At 33.3% G+C, this 20,183-nt stretch overlaps 1 protein-coding gene across 2 annotated transcripts; it reads right to left on the reverse strand.

Moving 5' to 3' along the window:
* Window positions 1–9,534: 9,534 nt before the first annotated feature.
* Window positions 9,535–18,242, reverse strand: LOC145558328 (uncharacterized). 2 transcript variants are annotated; one of them, XM_081619539.1, is made up of 9 exons: window positions 18,084–18,242; window positions 17,853–17,904; window positions 14,328–14,732; window positions 13,862–13,982; window positions 10,768–11,083; window positions 10,436–10,508; window positions 10,275–10,365; window positions 10,114–10,193; window positions 9,535–9,945 (listed from the first exon to the last, which is right to left on the reverse strand). In XM_081619539.1, the coding sequence occupies exons 1-9, from the start codon at window positions 18,095–18,097 to the stop codon at window positions 9,811–9,813; spliced, it is 1,287 nt and encodes a 428-aa protein (XP_081475665.1). In that variant the 5' UTR covers window positions 18,098–18,242; the 3' UTR covers window positions 9,535–9,810. The 2 variants fall into 2 exon arrangements, with proteins under 2 accessions (XP_081475665.1, XP_081475666.1); XM_081619540.1 differs by lacking the exon at window positions 17,853–17,904.
* Between the last annotated feature and the right edge of the window lie 1,941 nt (window positions 18,243–20,183).

A 20,183-nucleotide genomic window follows, 5' to 3' on the forward strand; every position in this document is an offset into this window, starting at 1 on the left:
GGGTAGTCATATGCTTAGGATTTCCAGTTTATTTTCCTAAGACTTAGGAGTAAGTATCGTAACGTGGGTAGTTTAACATTCCCACTTTCTTTGCTTTCTTTTAGCTTTAGTCAGTTGTAATGGCCTTATATAAGGCTTCTTTATCTTCATTAATATAAGCAAGCAATATCTTATTATTCTATTAATTTACTCTAATACTTTTATCTGTTTGGGTTGGTTCAGATGGGTTTTGGGATTTCTATAAGGTTTGGGGTGGTCTCAGCCGGCGTTAGGGAGGGGGAAGAGAAAGAGGTCGGTGAGAAAGAGGGGATCAACGTCGTTACTCAAGTAGGGAAAGGGGTCAGGGGTGATGGAGGTGGCGTGTGTGGTGGTGGTGGTCGGCAGGGGATAGGGGTGGATGCGTTAGCTGGTTTTTTTTTTTTAATAAATATAAATAAATAATATAAATTAATAATAATAATAATAATAATAATAATAATAATAATAATAATAATAATAAGTTGAAACATTAAAAAAATTAAAAATTAAATTTTCAAACCAATAAAATGATGACACGTGTCCATGTAACCTATTAATAAGGTTGCCAACAGGTTACAACTTGTTTAAAGCGGATACTAATCAAAGGTTATATTATTTAGAGATAATAAAAAGGTTGACTTGTTTTTGGCGGACCGCTCAAAGGTTGTATTATTTTTGACAATTTTTCCTAAAAAAATTACTAGGAAGTACTGTAGACTTGTACTAGTTAGGGATGTTGATTCGGCATGTCAGCATTGTGTTAGTTTAGTACATATTCGTCTCGCTTCTGTCTTGTAAATTCATCCGGTAAGGGTAGATTTTATGGTGTACTTGCTCTAGCATCATATACATTCACTTTGAATTCAATTGGTTAGTGTTTTTTTTGTGGACATATGCTTAATCAACAACATTTCTTCTGTTTCAAAATAAATGCTCCACTTTGACTGACATACTTGCCAACACATAACTAAGGGCATGTTCTCATTGACTGAAATGAGCTGAACTGAACTGAATTAATTAGAGCTGAAATGAACTGAATTGAAATGAATATTTTATGAGAGAAGGAAATTAGGAGCTGAACTGAAATGAATATTTTATGAGAGAAAGAAATTAGGAGCTGAACTTATTAAAGCTGAAATGAACTGAAAATAATCGTATGAGAAGAGGCCCTTATTAGTGTTGGCATGTCTTTGTTAGTTTGTTACTTATCTCATCCAAAACCACGCTAAAAATTGATGTGTTGATGCTAAGCTATGTGTAAGTGTGATAACTGATAAGTTAAGTATGTGTACATGGTACTATACATGCAATGTTATGCATGCAAAGAATAACGTCTTAAATATGTGATGACCAAGTATAATGCATAATGAGCTAGATAATGATAATAATATACCAAAAAGTAAGCCATTAGTACACTTATTTTCTCTGTTCCTCGCTTATTTCTTCTACCTACTGGTTTTTTATCTTTTAGAAGTCTTTAGGTCAATGCGACGATTTCTATCAGAAATTGAGAAACATAGCGACAATATTAAGGCTCGAGGTTTGTTTAAGGTGACAAAGGTCGATGAATCGGAGAAACCAAAGTGTTTTTTGATCCCCTGAGGGGTATGTTTATTTGGTTTTTAGAGAGTCAATCGATCCCAGAATCTCCTAGTATCGGGAAGGAAGCTCTAACCACTTGAGTTATCCCTCACTCTCTGAGTTGGGGTACGTACTTGTAAGGAAATTAAAGTGTGCCACGAAAAAACAAGGGAATGAAATGTTGCTTTTAAGATGCTTTTTGTCCTAATTTTTTTTCTTTTTTTTTTATTGAAGACATTACTAGAAGAAAGGGAAGAGAATTGGTAGGGGGAAAAAGAAGTCGCACTAACATTAAAAATCTCTGAAATGAAAACCCTCCCCCCCTAAAAAAAATCCATGTATTGGTATTGTTATCAAAGTGTAATATATAGTTTAACCCACATCAAAAAGTATAAATAATATTGAGAAATTAAAATAAAACATAAGATCTTAAGTAATTTGTACTAGAAATATATTGATAAAAGTTTGTAAAATATGATAAGTATCGATGACTTTGTTGTAATTGTAATAAAAGGAAGGAGTATGAGTAAATTATGATGGAGAACTTGAACTAAATGTGAGATATTATGCCCCCTCAAAATAATTTTAAGGTAATTATTATGCGAGGTCAATGATAAAAATCTCATTAGAAATTGAACAATATTATGAAATATAACAATATATAGATGCAATATTCATAAAGCTTAACCCAATTTCCTATTCTTATAACCACAGCCCGAAAACAGAGTAAATCTGATTTCAGTTTTTCATAATTTTTATGCAAAAATTACATGGATGATCCCTTAAAATAAGCTTTTCAATGATATATCATAAGTCCAATTCTAATTTAAAATGAATGAGATATGATCAAATTACTAAATTCGATCTAAAACTGACATGATTGCACTTTTTTGGTCATATCATAGTACATAAAATATGATATTGCTTTGGTTCCAATTATCTTGAAAATTGGACTTAAAATTTCAATGTTCATTTTAAAATAAAAAAATGTTCAAATTCAAATATTGTCATGTTCATATTTATTGATACTCATTATTAAATAATGCAATGATTATTATTAAAAATTTCAATGTTTATAAATTGAAAAGAATAATCCCACCTTTCGCCCATCTGCTCAAAATAATCCTACCTTTTTCGAATTTCAGAAATAATTCCACCTTGTAACCCCATCTTCTCAAAATGAACATTTTTACCTTCAACGTGTAAAACAGGTTAGATTTTTTTTTAAAAAAAAAAAAAATCCTCTATTCCCTCTTTTCTCACCTCACCCCTTTCATAGTTGCATCCATGTCAACCACCATAACCACCTCCACACCACCACCTGACCTCCTCCCAAAATCCTAATTCCAACCTATTCTCATCCCCACCCCCTTTCACCACAGACCTGACCTCCACCCACACCACCACTTGACCTCCACCCAAACAACTTCACTACACCAACAAAAAATCAATCTCGGTTCCTACCCTGCAACCCACAACTGTGCAGCCACCACCCCTAACCTCGCAACAACCAACCACCCTCCTCCATCCCCGTCGGACCAGCAGCCACCAATCACACGCCACTAATCACCAATCACCTCCCACTTGTCGAATAACACCCAACTTAACCACACACCACTATTCACCTCCCACCAGCTCGCAAACAACCCACAAACCCTATGCCTCTCCGCCGTATAACACCCACTACCTCAACTAGACGCCAACAAGCACCAAAACCGACAGCGCACCAGCGGCGTCGTGCCACCAATCAGCCAAACATCAATCCCGATAGCCTCCCATTTGAACAAAAATAGCGCTAGAATTTGCAACTCAACCTACAAATCAGCCTAAATCGGGGGTGGAGGTGGTTTTCGTGGGTTAGGTGGGGAGGAGGCTATTTCGTTGTCGATCCCAAACGTCGGCCGACTTCCATTTCCTTCCAGTTCAAGTGGGGCTTCGGGTTCAAGGTTAGGTGGGGGTTTCGGGTTGTGACGGTGGTAAAAGGGGCAGCGACAAGGGTTGTGATGGCGGTGATAAAGGGATGGCGGTAGGGGGTTGTGATGGTGGTGATGGTGGCAATGAAGGAGGTGGTCGTGGTGTTAGGAGAACTTTTTTTTTTAATTTCTAATTGTTTTGTTTTTTTTTAAATTATTTAAAATTAAGACCAATTAGAAGGTGACAAGTGTCAAGTCACCTTCTAAAACAGGTTACTAATTTCATAAACCGGTAAAAGGTTCATTTTGGGAAGATGGGGTGACAAAGTGGGATTATTTCTGGAATTCGAAAAGGTGGGATTATTTTGAGCAGATGGGCGAAAGGTGGGACTATTCTTTTCAATTTTTCCATGTTTATTTTCAAAAATTATATGTTCAAATTCTAATAGTGTCATATTCATATTTTATATGTTCATTTTTCAAAAACTATAGTTTAAAACTGTATTTGATATAATTGTTAAAGAAAAATAGATCGTGTTATCAATTCATTAAAAATTCTTTTATGTTCATTATAATTTACTTAATGGTTATTAGAGATAGGAAAAATTACCGAAAATAATATAACCTTTCGCCAGTTTATTTTTTTTTTTTAAAATAATACAACCTTTGGATTATTTTGTAATAATATCTCACAAATAATACCTCAAAGTTGCGACTAAAAGTTAACGGAGGTAGTAATAAGGTTGTAGAGCTCTTCAGTTATTAGGTTTGTCTTTGCTAGTAACTTTTTGATATTCTTTACATAAATTACTCTATCCTAAAAAAAAACTCCAACATCTCTCACCATTAGATATGGTCTATAGGTGAAACTTCGCATTGCAAACTCTAGGTAAGAAACCCCCATTCCTAATATATAAGAGCTTCTTAGAGCACCAACAGTGGCAAGGATTGTAATCCTTTTAGAGCCACTTTAGGATACTTTTTGGTATCCTTACCAATGTTGGTTTAACACTGTTTCCTTTCCATGGAAAAAATAACTTCCTCGGCCCAAGCGCAAGATTGAGCAAGTATATAAAGACAAAAAGTGGGTCATGTATTTGGCAAAAAGTGGACGAATTTTACATTACAACGGTAACTTAGCTGACAAGCAAGGCATGTGAATTCATTGCATTGCAATGGTAAATTGAAGTTGCTTCATGACACTTGTCATGATATTATTGCATTTGAATTTTTTTTGCTTCAATTTTGTATAACAACTATAATATGTAAACAGTAACTTATTTGGAAAAATTAAAAACACCAACGTTCATGAAATTTTTTTTCTCTATATATAAAATGAGTATAATTTGTCCATATTTTCACAAACTTTCATTTTCAGTTAGAAAGTACTCTCCATATTTCCAATTCATATTTTCAGTTCCATATCTCCAAGTCATTTTTTCTTCATAACACTTCTACTGTGAATTTCTTTTTTTGACCAACATATCACTTTCAATTTCAAATACCCTTCAATATGGATCGTAATAATTCAAATTACGGGAATAATATGAATTTTCCAAATAATCCAAACTTTTAATATAATCAAAATAATCCTCCTTTTGACCCAAATTTATTGAGTAATCCGCATTCTCAAGCTGCTTTGCAATGGTTTAATAGTCAATCAAGCCCAATAAATGTCAATAATATTCCACAATGTCAACCTTCTTTCCCTTTTCCTCAAAATAGCTCGTCATCTCAACAATCTCTTGGTAATATGCCAGGTTTTCCCATTTCTGAACATTTCACTCATAACATGGATGAACCACCGGGAGGTTTTGGTGGTAGCAATGCAACTCCAATAGAGGAGAGTGGTGATGAACATGTGGAACAATTAGTGGGGGCGCAACATCTAGAAGACATTAACGATGTTGATGTTGAAATTGTTTCCGAACAAAATGTCAACACCACCGGGCAAAGGAAAAACCAATCATGGAGCATAGCTGAAGACAAAGCACTTGTATCGGCCTACATAAACGTAGGGGGTGACGTAGTGAGAGGAACCAAGACAAAGAGAAGTGGGTTATGGGTTGACATCTATAATCGTTATGAACGTTCTAGAATAGAAAACCCCGATGAATTGAAATAAAGGTAAGAAACATTAAATCTATGCAAAATCGATGGGATCATATCAATTTACATTGTAGTAATGGGTAGATGCATATGAGTATCATTATCGAACCAAGGGTAGTGGCGAGTCTAAGCAAAATCTGGAGAAATTTGCTCACAAAGATTATTACGCAACTAACAACAAGATGTTTTATTTATTGCACTGTTTTGAAGAATTGAGAAAATATCCGAAATGGGATCCATTTTTGGCCAAAGATCAATCGAATATGTTACCCGGTGGCCAACAAACGTCAACCAAAAGTTGGGGAAGCGGTAAAAGATCACAACCTGATTCACCATCCGAGGTTGGAGGAAGAGGTAAAAGACCTGCTGGCATAAAACAAACAAAGATGAAAGGTAAAGCATCTACTACTTCATCTTCAAGTATAAATCTTGAAGCGTTAAACACAAATTTTAACGAAGTTGGTGATAAGTTGAATGACTTGGGTGGGCGACTTCTGGATCAGTTGAAGGAAAGAGATGAACTTAAAAAAGCACAAGTTGAAGAAAAGAAACAACAAAAGGACGAGGCCATGAAGTTTAGAATGTTAGAAAGGTTAATGCAGAAGCCCGTTCTTTGATGAAGTTGAATTAGGCCTCGTTCTTTAGAGTTGCTCTGCTTTGCTCTGCTGAGCCCTAATCTGCTTCCTCTGCTCAAATCAAATCTGCTCTGCTCTGCTCTATTTTCAAATAATAATTAATAATAACAATAATAACTAATATTCAATAATAATAATTAATATTGTATTGATGATAATAATTTATTATTTTTAATAATTATAATAATTATTAATATTAAAAATAATTTTAATAATTATTAATATTAATAATAATTAATATTTATTAATCATAATAATAATTAATAATAATAGTTATCATCATTAATATTTAATAATTCAAACTATTAAGAATTAATATTTAATAATATTATTAATTAATAATTTCTAATAATTATAACAATTATTTCAAAAAAATAAATAATAATAATAATTAATAACAATTTCTTTTATAAACATTTGATATTAGATTCACAATGTGTAGAAACATTATATGTATGTGGGTATTGATTGTTAGTTCATTGAGTGAATTATTTTTCAAATCTTTACATACAATTTAAGAATTGAAAAAAAAAAATTGTTTTCAAGTAGTACTTTGTATATCATTATTATTTTTATGGTTAAAAATATATTATTAAGACAAATTTATAAGTAAAATCATTATTACTCATTAAATCATTTTATTTTAAAATTTTGGTGAAATAAATATAAGTAAACCATTGTCTTTTTATCTTTCTACAATTAACATATGTTAAATATGGTATACATATATTTATGTTTTCACTCACCTAAATCAATGGTATATGCACCTAGTAATAGTAATAGTAATAATAATAACAACAACATTAATAATAATAACATTGATGATGATGATAATAATAATAATAATAATAATAATAATAATAATAATAATAATAATAACAACAACATTAATAATAACATTAATAATAGTATTAATAATAATGTTAAAATTTGCTCTACTCGGCTCAGCTCTGTTCGCCTCTGCTCTGCTATCCTAAAATCTGCTCTGCTCTGCTGAAATTTAATCTGCTCTACTCTGCTGACTCCTGCTCTACTCTGCCCAGAAGCTCAAAAGAACAGGGCCTTAGAAATGTATAAGAAACTTATAGATGAATTCAGTAGTAGATTTTCGATTTGATTTAATTTACCTGTTTGTACTGAGTAATCATGATTTGTTATTACGATTATGAATTGTATGTTTTATTGTTATTGTAACTTTTTGCAGAATTATTGTCAATGTACCTTTTTAATATGAATGTAATTTCTATGTATTAATATGAACTTTATATTTACTAAATTGAGTTCAAGTCTGTTAATGTTACTATATATTATTGTGATAATGTATAAGATTGCTACTCATGTCCCAAAATCTTATCTTCTGACATCCCTTGTTTTATGATCACATATCATTATCTAAAATCTTATCTTCTGACTAACCTTATCGTTTTTTTGTCTAGATAATTTATCATATTACTCCCATGACATTTCATCTAACCAAAATCTTATCTTCTGACATCCTTTGTTCGATGTTAGGCGATTGGATATGGTTTCATTCCCTTCTTCTTTTCTTCGCTTGGGGAATTAGAGAAAGAGGTTGTTGCGTTACTGAAGCGGATTCAGAGGTTCTCGACGACGCAAGACATTGGGGCTCGTGCTGCAGCTCATATCTTCACTAGGGTAGGATTTGCAATAGCTAGAGGAGTGGGGGCCCAGATTGTATCTCGGCTTCCCACTAATTTATTGTAGGTTGTATGACTTTTGTTTTTGAGATAATAATAATAATAATAATAATAATAATAATAATAATAATAATAATAATAATAAACAAACTTTAATAATAACTAAGTGCGTAAATAGGAGAGATAGTATATGGTGGGGTATATGTAGAAAGGAGAGAGTAAATGGGAAAGGATACTCATTGATGTTGGAAATACTCCCTCCGTTTTTTTTTTTTTTATATTTGCATCACTTGAGAATGCACAAAGTTTTAGGAGAGTAATAAAATATTGTGAGTGGGTGAATAAATTATTATAATAAAATTAGATGGTGACCATGAAAGAGAATGTATGTGAGATAAGATAACTAATTTTATTATTTAAGTGGGGACCATGGGAGAGAGATAAATGATAAAATAATTAGAGCGGGGTTTAAAGTAAGAAAGAGAAATGATAAAATATAGTATAAAGTTATCAAATATAGAAGTGATGCATTTAAAAAAAAAACACTCATAAAAGAAAACTGATGCAAATTAAAAAAAAAACAGAGGGAGTATTTAAGAAAGAGGATAAGTAAAAGGATGAAAATAATGAGAAGTGATGTGGAAGAAAGAGAGTGTGATGTGTCAAGTGGAGGAAAGGAGAGAGAAATTGGGAAAGGATTGTAGCTTCCTCTTGAATGTTGGTGCTCTTACAATTTCTCTCTCCTTAAGAACCCCATTACTATTGCTCTAACACAAAAACAAGCGTTACACGTGCTTGGATAGTTAACCACAACTCTTCATCCTCATTTTAAGTACTACCTCTTTTTATAGGCACAAATGGGTATTTAATATGAGACAAGACATTTCATTTGTTACAAGTAAAAAAAAAGCAGTGGTAGTATATCTAATATAAGTGTCTACGTACAATATATAATACTCACTCCATCCCCTTTTGATAGTCCCTTATGGGCAAACTTTAGTCTCAAAATGTTCACCCCATTTACATTTTCCAACAACCATAAATATTAATTTTTTTTTTACCACAATTCTCTCCAATTTGCAACAATATTTGTGCAAATTTAAATTTATCATATAAATTTTGTTTTCCCATGTACTTTTATCACTTTATCTCTCTACTTTTTTGTATACCCAATGTCAATTTACTTTTTCAATGTACTTTTACTATTCTTATTTGTCTTTATTAATTCCCGTGAAAAATGTCCATAAGGGACTATCAAAAGGGGATGGAGGGAGTAGATGCAATTCGAAAATCAAGGTCGGCTTGTTAATATGGACTTGGGGCCTGTTCACATTTATTGAACTGAGCTGAACTGAACTGAACTGAACTGATTGGAACTGAACTGAACTGAACTGAATTGAGCTGAAATGAATATTTAATAAGAGAGAGAAATCAAGAGCTGAACTGAACTGATTGGAGTTGAACTGAACTGAACTGATTGGAGCTGAACTGAACTGAACTGAACTGAAATGAAATTAAGTAAATGTGAACAGGCCCTTAAAATGAACAAATAAATTCTCTATATTAAAAAGAATATTATAAATTTACAGACCATGCTTAATAAAGAAATCACAAGTAGAAGGTCAGAAATATTGTACTGAGGCAAGCTCTCAAGTAAAACATTAAACAATGATATCATTTATAACCTTGTTGCACCCTTCTTTTATTCAATAATTTTGCCAACAATTCCTAGATTTTTAGTATAGATCCAAAGATTAAGGAATGTTGGATTTTTATTGTATAAAAAAGGTTAATCTCAAAAATTATATTACACCATCATCCCTCAAAATAATAGTTTTTCTTTTTCAAAAAAAATAAAATAAATACTTTACATTTCATCAATTTACTAACTTAAAATCATACATTGGTGGAGCTCTCAGCAGCACGAATCCTCCAATAAAAAAAATGAATATACAGCGCGTTAAGGCTCAAGGCGAACGAAAATCCCAACACTGATGAAAGCAGTACAGCATAGACTGCATTCAGATGAAGCTGCAACAGAGAAAGATATCAATTAGCAGCCTGTCCAATTTTTTCTGAGTAGTGGCTAAATGTAGTTGGAACAATGCACTTTCCATAAAAATTCAAGTAAAATAGTGGTTAAGAAACTTTTAGGTCCATGCAACACGCAAGAGAAACCCAAAACTTTGTAACACTCACCACACTGTAGAAAATACAAAGAATTACGGCCACAAATGCAAACTCTATAGCTGCATACGTCCATACATACTCTCTAATTGCTGAATCAAAAGGAAACTTACATTAATAAGTTTATTGATAAATAAGTCTATTGTCATTCGCATTCAATAGGAATGTCTTACCTAGGAAGACAGCCAGCATTGATGCCACGAGGCCCAATGCAAATGCAAATGGTGCTGCAATCACAACTGCTCGAGTCTTTAAATCTTGGATCTGCATTTGGCCACGAAATTAGAGAGGCAGATGAGCATGGGAGTATGTTTGTGTAGCAATAATGTCTTACCAACAGCTGCTCAATGAAGAAAAAATAGCATATTATGCTTATTATGGCCAGCACCACAAAATCTTGCCAAGCACTGCAGAAAATGTCAAAAATATTACCATCATTTGCAAAAGTAGCATTATTAGATAAACAGCAAAATGACTGCTTGATTCATACCTCTTGACACAAAATTCACTTTTTTTTTTTTTTTTTTTTTTTTTTTTGACGGGAAATTCACATGTTAACTCTTAAGAAATAAAGTTTTAGCCGAGCAGATCCATACAAAGACAATAACTGAACCAGCCAGCTAGGTAATACAAGCTATGTTATACCCATCAAAAATATAAACTCACCTAAATGATCGAGAAGTTACAGCCTGGTGACTTTGGACTGGTCCATTGTTCCTCTGCACATCAGAGGAAATTCTAAGCAAGGTCACTGGTAAGTTAAGAACCTCTTGCCCACATACATCACATATCTTATTTCTCTTAATACTAAACCATTTCACTGCACAATCTTCATGTATTAACTGTAGGGCACCTTTACAACTACACTCCATCTTAAGAGTATTTTCTTCTTCACAAGCCTCGAAGCAAATCCTGCAAATTGCTTCATCTTCAGGAATCTCTTCATCATTATCACAACCAGGTGAGGCAGGAGTTATTTGGTCTGACCACTTAGACAAAAATGACTTGGTGTTATAGCATAAATAAAAAAATTAAAATTAAAAAAACAAGTCTCACTTCTGTTTCAGTTGCATCTACCCATATATATTACCAAACACTAATAAATCTATACTATACAATCTATAAGCATTCCTAGGCAAGTCCATTCACCGCCACTCTTCCTCCTTAGTTGATTATCATTCCACATCATCATACAATTAAATTAATAAATGACCATATGATAAACAAAATTTGATAAAAGTATTTACGCATATTTATTATTAAACATGATATAACTCAAGGCGTCACCTGGACCCAAAAATTAGTTATTACATTTAACAACTTGTAGCAGTCATAAATTCATAGTTCTTACCCTGGCAACAGGAAGCGAAATACTTATCGGTTGACAATAGTATGCCAAACGGACATGTAAGTATGTAACCCATTACCCAAACAACAACAACAAAACACTAGGCTCTAAGTGATTAGGGTAGGCTGAAATAAATCATTATAAGGAACTGTCCGAGAATGAGAGTGGAAGAAAACGAGAGAAAACACAGGGAGCTAATGGCAGTGTAAATGGAAATAAAAAAATAATTATAAAGTTAAAATTTGAGGAAATTTCAAAGGCTAAGAAGAGATGTTAATGAAGGAAATGTGGCCTCAATCTTTACTGCAATTACTAAATAAAGGATCATTATGGGGATAACAGGATAATTAGTTCTGATATTTTGGTGGGCATAATGTCTTGCTAGATACCAATTATCATCTGTGGACGATTAGCTCACTGATAATTAACTGGATCCTATATGAGTCACACAATAAGTGACGGGTCAAAGCAAACACATCAAGCCCATGTTTGGGCTTAGTGGTCGGTTGAGAGGAGTAAACCAAGGGAGTTAGTTCTAAATTGATAATAAGATTACATACATTGATGGATAAAAATCAGAGATATTGTAGAATTATTCCACAACACAAAGAATGTTATTCACTCTCTCTCTCTCTCACTTATAACCAGCGCTCCCTTTCTCCCTAAACGCAAGGTAGATTCATTGATCCGTGCGTGTGGAACAACAACAGAGGAGCAATGTGTAAGGCTCTAATCTCCAAGCAAGAGCTCGAACGTAACATTGGAAACATGCATCAAAGGTTGTATTCCTAATTTGTTTTATGATCCATGTTATTTATATGCATGTGTTCCGTTTAGGTGTTACGAATATGAATATTGAAATTACACTAATAACACCTAAATCCACAAAATAAAGGGACTAAATAACATTTAAAATAAAAATGTGGGGCGGTAAAAATTAGAAAGGTTTGGGAAAACCTTAAGAAAGTAAATTATGCTTACAGGAGAAAGTTTGCACAGCAAACTAAAGATGAGGAAACAGAATGTATATATATAAAGTTAAGAAGAAAGTATAACTAATTAAAGTAAAATAAAATAAACATATACAATTTACAATAAATTAAGACAGAGAGATAAATGAGACCAAAATCCTAGTACAACAAGAATTTTAACAATAGCCAAATTCAGACAGTATAAAGTAGAATTTACAGTAAGATAAATGAGCGATTGACAGTGAGCTCTAGACACAGAAAAATATTTCAGATAATCAAACATTGGAATTATGAAAACAGTCCTTTTCTTTAAGAAAAAGTAACTCGTATAAATCCTCCATTTACAATATTAAATTTACACTGGAAAATTCAACCAACTACAACGAAGACTTCTTGAAATCACTTCCCTGAGTTCCTCTATCAATATAATGAATGGGATAAAGCCCCTTAACTCACATTGCTATAGACTCTTTTCTATCCTATATTACATTTTCCATTCTTTTTTTGTTGCTTAGCCCTGAATATTGTATCTTTTGGTAGTCTTTCGTTACTATTTGGTAAGAATTTGGTTCTGTTTATGTTTCTGATGTGAAAACGGGGGAGCCTATCGAGTCACACCACGAAAGTCAACTGCTTTAGGGGGGAACAAGGGATGTTCCCGATGATGCCCCTCCAACGGTCAAGTCAATAAATGACTTTAGAGAGAGAGAGAGAGAGAGTGTTTTGAGAGAGAGAAAAAGTAGAAGATTAATTCTAGTAGACCCCTAAGTCAACATGTGATTAACCAAATATACTTGGGTAATTTACTACTTTTGTGGTAAAATTCTTTTTTACTCTCATAATTCTTATGTAAGGTATATTATTAAAGGTGATACAGTGAGTAATTGTTTTAAAAGGTATATTATGTGATGATTAATGTATACTGTATGAGGCATGTGAAAGTGCCTAGAAAGTTGTTAGTTTAAGTTAAATATAATTGTGATATGTATCTTATTAGCTTTAGGATGGCGATTTTCTTACTCACAGAGTTATTTGAAATGGAGATATTCATATTTCTCTTGCATATTGGATCTTTTATTCTCTTACTTATCCCAATAAAGTGAAACCTAATGTATTTGAACGTAAAACAGCGCAATTTGCGCAATATTTTTCTTAAATTCAAGCGTTGAGAAAATGTATTTCAGAAATCTATGAATCTTTAGTTCTATAGAGCAGAAATTGTTAATTAATGTAGTTTACAAAGAAAATTATTGAGAATACTGGATATAAAGGCCCAGAATCTAAATACTCCCTCATTTGCACATTTTTTATGTTAAAATCAAGTTCCGAAGAGATTAAAATTTAATAAAGTGTTGTCTTTTGATACCCGTAACTACTACTAAAAACAAAGGACTTACAAAAAAAATTAAAATAAAAACACGAACAAAAAAAAATTACTTACCATCAGGATGATCAGGCTGATTCTGCACAATACTTGCCGCAAATGATGGGGACCTCACGATAACAATATTTCTGCCAGGTACTGACAATGACCTTGTAACGTTTTTATGAACAGCCCCTTTCTGCTAGTCCAAAACTGAATTAGAAATTCATCTCTATCACCGTAATTTTAAAATCAAGCTAGTTAGAGGAACATGAAGAAGATTCTTTGTAAAAAATTCCATGGTAGTGGCATAAGAACCAAAAGAAAATCTCAGAACCTAAGGGTGCAACCGTGCAAATCGTTAATTCTAATAGACGAAGACTCAAGTGTATCATTTTCAGGAATTGTACATTATGTCTAGAGTAAGTGACCAACATGAGATGGAGAAGCTTGATCATACGGTCAAAAACTGCATACAGATGTTACATACTATAAAATTAAATAAAAAAATACTTTGTAAAAGGGAAAGAAAGTAATAACCTACATATGATCTCTGATTTTCACGTGCAGTTCTTGCAGAAGCAGGGGTAGTAACTGAAGGGGATGATTCAAATGCAGGTCCTGAAAGGGACGAACATCTTGTCCCCCACATGGCCCTGGACAAAGATGAACTTCCTGCGACTGCTTGTGGATTTGAATTTAAGAGGCGGCTTTTCTCACCATCAGGAGGATTACTTTTCTTCTTGAAGCTTAAACCACGTAGGATACTTCCTGGAGAAGATGCACCACATTTTGATGAAATTTGAGGCTGAAGTGAACCTTCACCACCTTGAAAATTTGTATATACCAGAGGCTTTATAGGAATTTGAAGAGAAAGTTTTGGGATTTCCCGTTTTGAATCTGAAGTTGACTGTTGTTCACCAACTGTATGCAAATCATAAGAATTCACCTACATGTAACACCCCTTTCATTGAAATTCCTCTGATCTCATCATTATCTAATCAAAAACTGATTCTGAATTGAACTAAGCATTATCAAACTTTGATCTTAGTAATTGCAAGTCTTTAATTGACTTTTACAGCCCAAATATCAGGTACACTATGTATATTGATAAAAGTTCTTTCTTGAACCATTATCTATAGACCATAGACAACACATTTCAAGTGCAAAGAACTATAAAGGGGTGTATATTGATAAAATTTCACTCCTGCACCACAATCTGTAGACTTAATCAACAAAGTTCATGCAAAAAGAACAAGGGTCATTTTGGGCTGATTGGTTATCATCTTACTCTAATACTATTCAGTTTCCTTGAAAATGGGCTGATTACTGCTACCAATTATCATAGACTAGCTAATTACTTGTGGATTTACATTTGTCTAGATAGGGGAATCCGGAGGGATCCATATCCCCTTGTTTGGAGATGATTACTAGGAAGGAAAGGGAAATAATCAGTGTAGGATTCACTTTCCTCTCCCTTTTGAATGAAATCCTTCCAACGTCAAAAAGATATGAAATCTGTCAAACTACAAATCTGATTCGTTTCAACGAAACATAATTTTTGGTCCACCTAATCATGTACAGAAAGCAGGGAGTATTATTAATTCAAAAGTGCAGAATCAGCTAATACAAAACTAGTAGCTTCATGAGACACATCCTCAATCCACACACGAAATACATTACAGTTTTTGCTCAATTGTGCTAGCTTATGGGCCAATTTGTTACAATTCCTCTCTGCATGACAGTACCTAATAGAGCATCACAGCTTTGCTAACATTAAAATATCACAAACAATAAGACCAAAACAACTGTTTTCATATTTCTTCTGGTCAAGGTGATGAAACAGTTTAAGACTGTCAGTCTCCAATTCCACGCGTGTAAGACCAGCCTCAACAACAATTTGCAATGCATGTCTAGCTGCTATGGCCTCAGCAACTTTGACAGAACCCGCACCCTTCACCACATAGCACGTAGCAGCCATGATATCATCCACACAGTCCCTCATGACTCCTCCCAGACCAATCTTCCCATCCTTGAATTAGCATAATAAAAGGACTAAACTTGTTTTAAATTAGCATAATCAACTTTTACTGGCCATTGGCTGTTTAATTCCTATTTATTATTCCTCGTGTTTTAAATGTTTTACTTGTTTTATTTTGTTGATTTGGCTATTAAGTTCTAGGTTGGTGCTTTATTTTTGAAACGAAATTTTGTTGACATGTTGCATATTTATTCTATTTGATTATTGTATCTTGGAGCTTATGCTTTTGACATTACTAGTTGTTAGTTGAGGGCTTGAGGGTATTGGTTCACTTTTACAGAAGAGTAGTTGTTGTACCGAAACAACTCATCGACATTTTAGGCTGAGTACTGGTTATGGTAGTCGATAACATCAAAATAATAACGGTAATTTAAGGATTCACTAGTCATAGAATTTTAGTCAAATAAATAATTAAGTGATTAATAAAACCTAATTTCTACGTTCGTCCTTAAATAAAAGCCACATTTCTCTTGAGCACAAGATTAGAAGAGAAATTCTAGTATATATTATTGATTAGTAGTTGATTTTTTTTTTTTTTTTTTTCCCCTAGCTTGTTATTTTTAGGGTAAGTGAGAGAAAGTCCAGTCTCCAGTGGGGGTTGAAGGGGGTTTGTTGATAAAAAGTGTATAAGTGATAACTTCCACCCAAATGAGGAAGGGAGCTTTTAATAAGGTTCAATAATTTGGGAGAAATAGAGCTTCGATTTAGGGAAGGAGAGATCACTTAAAACAGTGAGAAAATTTATTTTGACATGATATCACTGCCCATCTTAAGATACATATAATACAAACGGATTTAATGATGAAGAAAGAGATTCCCAAGTTAATGAAGGTCTCTAAAATAATATATATCTAATGGAGGGGAGCTAGGGAAGTATTTCATAACAAGGGGAATAGTTTCAAAGATCATTACAGCAACATGTATTTACATGTATCTAGGACTCTCCTGCTTTCTAGTTTTTTAAACAATTAGAAACACATATACACCAATACGGCAATACACCCATCACACATTCCACCTTCTTCACCATCACCAACTTAAAATCCCAAAAAATTTCAAATTAGTAAAGCAATCAATGATACTTTTATAAATTCCCTTCTTCTGTTTCATCCCAGTATCATGCCATATGTTCATGTGAGGTACGAGTCGTTCAAAATTAACTTTTACATCCTCAAGCTTACCTACACTCTAATTATATCCATCTCATATCAAAATAATGAGCTCCAATGATTGCTCCATTTAAACCAATCAGCCTAAACCATTCTTCAAGAAGCACAAAAATTAGCTACGCTATAATGTCGACTGTAAAAGAGATAAATAAAGGTCTGATATTGAAGGCGTCTATACCTTTTTTAGCTTCAACTCTAAACTTAAAACATGATGTTTAACAAAAAAACAAACCCCTCAAAACAAGAATGGAAATTTCTCGAGTTTTCAGCTTTCCCACATTTTGTTAAATAAGAATGAATACTAACATTCTTCAAAAAGAATGAATACTAATAAAATTTACAATTTGCCACATTTTTAAAGCTAATCTTCAATAATCATAGCATACAACACACTAACACATATTATTGCAAGGTATGTTGCTCGGACACTTCATCTTACCTCAAATACCATGTCAGATCCTCAACACTCGGACAAGAGTACGAGTGTACGACACTTAGACCCGTTACTTTGGACCAAAGTCATGAAATGTTTTCACTACATAGTCAAATTGAACACTTGGACACGTACTCATGTCTAACACGAGTGCCCAAATCCAAGCAACACAGTGTGTTCACACATCATGATCTTGTAAACAATAAGAATCACAAATATACCCAAAGTTTTAAGAATCAACAAGAATTTGATCCTTGCTAAATTCAGTGAAGCTATCAAGGAAATCACATGATTATCACTTAATACAAAATCAATTCCACAACATTGAATAAGTATTATTTCAAGCTTTTGATGGGAAAAAAAATATAATAAAATCAAACACAGAAGAAAAAAAGCAAAATTAATAAATAAATAAATAAAAAATACCCAAATAAGATTCCAGCAAAAATCATCAGTTGTTATCAAAATCGAAACGTACCTAAAAAAAGTTCAAGCAATTATCAATAAACATATTTAATCAACTTAAAAAAAAAATAAAAAATAAAAAATAAAAAATAAAAAATAAAAACTGAATTCAAGCAATCACAAAATTGATGAGCAATCAGATATCGATTGAAAAATTGAAAAACCAATATAGATTAAATCAAGAGAGATAACCTGTTCGGAATCATTCTCGGTTTTTGAAACGCAAAGATCGTGAGATTGTTGTTGCATTATTTGCTCCGAATATAATACGAAAAGGAAGAGAGACAAAGCTTGAAGTTGGATGTTTGTCGGAAGTTAAAAGTGTAGATCATAAAGAGTAAACATTAGTCTCCCCAAGTCAAAAGTGTAGAGCATAAGAGGGGTGCTAAACCTTCGAGCCGCTCGGCTCGAGCTCGTTTGCCTTGATTTAAGCTCGGTTCGAGCTCGAAGCTCGACGAGCTTTCTAAAGATAGGCTCAACTCGAGCTCGTGACGCAAGACGCAAGTTCGGCTCGGTTCGAAGCTCGACTCGAGGTTTTTTTTTTTTTTTTTTTTTTTTTTTTTTTTTTTTTTTTTTTTTTTAATTATTATTGGCTTGAGCTCAGACTCCAAATTATACTCAGGTGGTGTTCATGCTGTGAGTTGAACGATTGTGCTAGTGAAATTGTGAGCCTGACGGCTGTGCGTGAGAAATGAGAAATTGAGAATGAGGTAAAAGTAAAACTATAGCTAGGTTAATCAAGACATGAGATGTAAACCACCAAACCCCACTAAGGGCCTGTTCATATTTACTTATTTTCAGTTCAGCTCAGTTCAGTTCACCTCCAATCAGTTCAGTTCAGTTCCAATCAGTTCAGTTCAGTTCAGTTCAGTTCAGCTCTTAATTTCCCTCTCTCATAAAATATTCATTTCAGCTTAGTTCAGTTCAGTTCCAATCAGTTCAGTTCAGTTCAGTTCAGTTCAGCTCCAATTAGTTCAGTTCAGTTCAACTCATTTCAGTAAATATGAACAGGCCCTAACAATGCAAATTTTTTATTTTACTTGTATTTTTTTTAATAAATTAAGGAATATTGAAAGCTTTATTAAATACTACTGCTCCTAGTATACTACTCCACCATGTAATTGCATCAGATTTTATACATCCATATTTTTATATAAAAAAAATTTACCAACAATTTTATAATATATATAAGCTTCTTATATTTTAATCGAGCCTGTTCACGAGCTTTTCGAGCCGAGCTTTGACTTGCTCGGCTTGGCTCGTTAAGGTTTCGAGCCGATCTAGAACTCGAGTCGAGCCTCGTCGAACCGAGCTTTGACTGAGCTTCGATTGAACCGAGCTCGAACAGTTCACGAATAGCTCAGTCTCATTATCACCCCTAAGCATAACAACTGAGGGGCCTTTGAAATGTAGGAGTGCAAGTTTTGGGATTAAAATGTGGTAATCATAAAAGTATTTAATATATTTCTTTTTTAGTACTCCTTTCGTGTTTTTTGTAAGTGTTACAATTTGACCGGCACATAATTTTAGGCAATTTAATTGACTTAAATAAAAAAAGAGGTAAGTGGAGTAATTGGAGTATTAAAAAATTGTAAAGAAAAGATGGTGGGGTTAATACTTTATTTAAAAGTAATGAATGTAAGAGAAAAAGATATAATAAAAAAATAACACTCCCTCCGTCCTTTTATTACATGTCTATATTTCTTTTTGGGGTGACCAAAGTTAAGTGTCTATTTCTATTTATAGGTTGTACTTTTTTACAATATTATTCTCTTTTTGATGATTTGTCATCATTTTTCTTTTTCTTTTTTGTACGTTAACATCAATTTCCAATACTTTCTCTCTCCCAATTCCCAACCACTTTTTCTTTCTCTCTATCTCTATCTAACCCCACATGCTATTTATACTCTAAACTATTACTTTTAAGGAATCTTTAACTTTCTTAATTCCCGTGCAAAATGAAAAATAGGCATGTAATAAAGGGACGGGGGGAGTAGTGGGTTTGGGTGGGGACCATGAGAGGAGAGAGATATAACATTTTAATGTAGCTTTTTGCCAAAGTAGGAAGTGTAACACTTATTAAAACGCGGCCGGATTTGGTAAGTGTAACACTTAATAAAACACGGAGGGAGTATTAAGTCAGGAATATGGGTGTTTGCGGTGCGGTTTGGATTCTAAACCGCAAAAGTGCGGTTTGTAAAAATTACAAACCGCACTTTTTAAAAAACCGCACCAAATCGCACCGCAAAATGCGGTTTGGTGCGTTTTGCGATTTAACCGTAATTTATTAAA

Source organism: Chenopodium album, chromosome 9 (genome assembly GCF_948465745.1).
Source record: "Chenopodium album chromosome 9, dcCheAlbu1.1, whole genome shotgun sequence".
NCBI classification, from domain to species: Eukaryota; Viridiplantae; Streptophyta; class Magnoliopsida; order Caryophyllales; family Amaranthaceae; genus Chenopodium; species Chenopodium album.

Excerpts from the sequence above, each read along its gene's own strand:
- LOC145558328 (XM_081619539.1), bottom strand. Across the intron at positions 11,084-13,861 it reads TCAGCCTGATCATCCTGATG|ACCAAATAACTCCTGCCTCA; the intron begins GTAAGTAATTTT and ends CTAAGTGGTCAG. Across the intron at positions 10,194-10,274 it reads AATGCTGGCTGTCTTCCTAG|CAATTAGAGAGTATGTATGG; the intron begins GTAAGACATTCC and ends CTTTTGATTCAG.